This window comes from Triticum dicoccoides, chromosome 6A (genome assembly GCF_002162155.2).
Source record: "Triticum dicoccoides isolate Atlit2015 ecotype Zavitan chromosome 6A, WEW_v2.0, whole genome shotgun sequence".
Lineage (NCBI taxonomy): Eukaryota > Viridiplantae > Streptophyta > Magnoliopsida > Poales > Poaceae > Triticum > Triticum dicoccoides.
The window spans coordinates 522048503-522051978 of NC_041390.1; the positions used below are offsets into that span (position 1 = coordinate 522048503).

General features: G+C 49.1%; 1 protein-coding gene across 1 annotated transcript; it reads left to right on the forward strand.

The window, feature by feature from the left end:
* The first annotated feature begins 705 nt into the window (after window positions 1-705).
* LOC119317656 lies at window positions 706-3236 on the forward strand. Its single transcript, XM_037592137.1, has 2 exons — window positions 706-1141; window positions 2652-3236. Exons 1-2 carry the CDS (start codon window positions 805-807, stop codon window positions 2978-2980), a joined length of 666 nt encoding a protein of 221 aa, XP_037448034.1. The 5' UTR covers window positions 706-804; the 3' UTR covers window positions 2981-3236.
* Window positions 3237-3476: the final 240 nt, after the last annotated feature.

Below are 3476 nucleotides of genomic sequence, written 5' to 3' on the forward strand. Positions count from 1 at the left end.
CAGACCGGGAGAAGCACGGCCTCAGTCTCTGGCAGCAAAGATCGTGAATTTTGGCCGGCGAACGCAGTAGTCCGCGGATGGCGAAGAGGCAGGCGTACATCCGACGTGGCGGGACGAGCTGCAGCGCGCGGCCGCGACGAGCAGCCCAGCAGGGTCGAGGCAGCTGAAGCAGAGGACTGCTGCGAGTGACATGGTGATGGCCACAGCCGCAATGAGCGCGCGACACCGCATCACAGCGTGTCGCTGGCGCGCGTGCAGCTGGACCGGCAAGCTGCTTATTGCCGGCGCAGATGCATGAGCCCGGTCATCATCATCTCAGGCGGCGGGGACGCCGAGGAGGTCGAGCGCCGAGTGGCGACGTGCTTGTCTTCGCCAAGGGAGTCAACTCGCGGCAAGGCATGAACCGCGTGGCCTTCGACATGTGTGTACGTACTACCGATGTGGAAAGTAACAAGAGAGAAAACAGAAGCAAAACCACCTTCAATTCTCTCCAAAACCACCTAGGCTGAGATTTATACGGTTTTGCAAAGTTTAGGGGGAAAATAATCCGGTTTTGAAGTTGCGGAGGTTATTGATCCATTAAGGAGGATTTGAGGAGGGAAAACTATACTTTCTTCTTCAGTAAACTGCAAGCGGGCCGTACCACGGCCTAACGGGCTTACAGCCCACCGGGCATTAACCAAGGCAACTACCGAAAACCAACCGAAGTTAAGGAAGGAAAAAAATGGTACGGGGCAGATCAAATCGGGGCAGGAAGTAGCTCAACCCCCCGGAGTGGACTGGCCGGAGCCGGACGGGAGCAGGATGGAGTGGACGACGGTGGAGGCGGCGGACGGGGCCAAGCTGAGCGTGCGGGTCTTCAAGCCGGCGGCGCCGGTGGAGGGCGCGGAGGACGTGGCGGTGGTGCTCGTGCACCCCTACACGATCCTCGGCGGCGTGCAGGGCCTGCTGCGCGGCATGGCCCAGGGCCTCGCGGAGCGGGGCCACCGCGCCGTCACCTTCGACATGCGCGGCGCCGGGCGCTCCACCGGCCGCGCCTCGCTCACGGGCTCCAGCGAGGTCGGGGACGTCGTCGCCGTCTGCCGCTGGGTCGCCTACACCCTCAAGCCGCGCGCCGTCCTCCTCATCGGCTCCTCCGCCGGTAGGTTAACTCCGCCGACCCCCTCGCTCCTCTCCGTAAGTGTTCGGTTTGCCTTGTTGTGAGATTCAGCGAAGCCGGTAATCAAATTGACCAAATCAGTAGCTATTCTGAAACTGCATATCAGCAAATGGCATACGCAATTGACGATTAACTGATTAAGCACTCATCTTGACCCGCGACCTGAAATGGATAGGTGATGCGTTGCACTGTTGCATTGGAATTGAAAGCTCAAACAACCTTTTGTCCTGATGGAATTTGCCTTCAAATGTACTCATCGTACAATTTTCTTATTACTTCAGTGTCCCCAAAGTCCAAAGATCAAACTAACAGCTGGGTATTACTCACTGTCTCACTGATTTGTGCTCGAGGCTGTTGAGGGGCTGCTAAGCAACCCTTGAGACTCAGAGGCTCCAGTGACTGACCTTATCGTATTGTTAAGGCAACCCCAGTCTTCTCAGAAGCAATTTTTCTTGTTAGGTTATCACCACTATTTTTCAGCCTATCCTTATTAACGTAGGATACCCCGGTCTTCTCCACCAATGCGGCGATGCATCTTCAGTTTGCCGTGACGCGAGATTCAGTGAGGCCAGTAATCAAAATTGACCAAACAAGTAGCTCTTCTGAAACTGTATGTCAACAATTGGCATAAGCAATTGACAACAATTAGACACTCATCTTGACCCGCGACTAATGAATAGGCGATGTGTTGCACTGTTGCATCAGAATCGAAAGCTCAAACTTTCTGTCATCATTGAATTTTCCTTCAAATGTACTCATCAAACAGTTCTTTTACTATTTCAGTGACCCTAAAGTCCAAAGATCTAACTAACAGCTGAGTATTATCACTGAAATGTATTCAGAGCAGTTGAGCAGGTGCTAAGTAACCCGTAAGACTAAGAGGCTCCCATGTTGACCTTCTCCTGTTTTTAGGGTAACCCCAATCTTCTCAGAAGCAACCTTTCTTGCTAGATCATTACCACTACTTTTCATCCGATCATTAATGCAGGAAACTAGACTAAGCAGATTAGTACTCCCTCCGTTCGGAATTACTTGTCGCAGAAATAGATGTATCTGGATGTATTTTAGTTCTAGATACATCCATATCCGAGACAAGTAATTCCGAACGGAGGGAGTATTTCTCAGAAGCAACCTGGACATGAGACAGTTGTGCTGTACCTATTTTTGGCCACTAATCTGTCCTAAAGATTAGTATTGACTTGACAGTAATGAGGTGTGCAAAGCACACCTACTCTGCCTACCTCTACCCAGTACTGCTCCCTGTGCTCCTAACTGGATTGACGTGCAAGGGTCTTAAGATTTCGTAATGTTAACACAGTGCAAAGCAGTGGCAACTAATTAAGTACCGGTAAGAGAACTTGTGTTGTTGCACAAAATACAATACTGGATCAGGATGATGACGAAATCGTTATGCCTACTAGTTTTCTTCATCCATTCATGTAAGTACTGAATTAAGTTTGGTCATGTATCTCAGTCTAGTTTCCTGTCACAGGAGCACCAATTGCGGGATCTGCAGTTGATAAAGTTGACCAGGTGGTTGGCTATGTTAGCATCGGCTACCCATTTGGTTTAATGGCCTCAATCCTATTCGGCAGACATCATGATGCTATCCTCAAGTCTGAGAAACCAAAGTTATTCATCATGGGAACCAAAGATGGCTTTACGAGCGTAAAGCAGCTGCAAAACAAGCTCAGGTCGGCTGCTGGACGGGTTGATACACACTTGATTGAAGGAGCCGGTCACTTCCAAATGGAAGGTCCTGCTTTTGATGCCCAGATGGTAGATCTCATTGTCAATTTTATCAAATCTTTGCCCAAATAGTGTACTGTAACTGTGTGAAAGTGCGCAAAGCGTGTAGTGATGAACATCGAAAACATACGATTTGGATAGTGCCTTCATGGTTTGTATTTTCTCGTGTTGTATGTGTACACTGGGTGTTGTGTTCGAGATAGTAATCAAATCTTAGTTTCCATTTCATATGAGTTTTAGACTCAGTGATGCAAGCCGCATGGAAAATCTTATTGTCATCACGACATTGTAATCCAATCTTATTATTGTTTGTATAGCCATACTTCTACTTGTGAGTGGTTGCTGTCCTTGCAGTCCAAAAACTGTACTCACATCATTATAAACCAGGTATAGTTTCTGTCTCTTTCTGTCTTTCTGAAATTGTTTGTCAAGCGTTAGCTTCGTCGTAGGTTATATACATGGCTGATGTTGATCTTACGTCTTGTTCTCTGTTTTCAGGCTGGTGGAGGGTGGCCTTCACGACGACGAACCGAGACTAGAAACCTGAGGTTATATATGACCGGTGTTG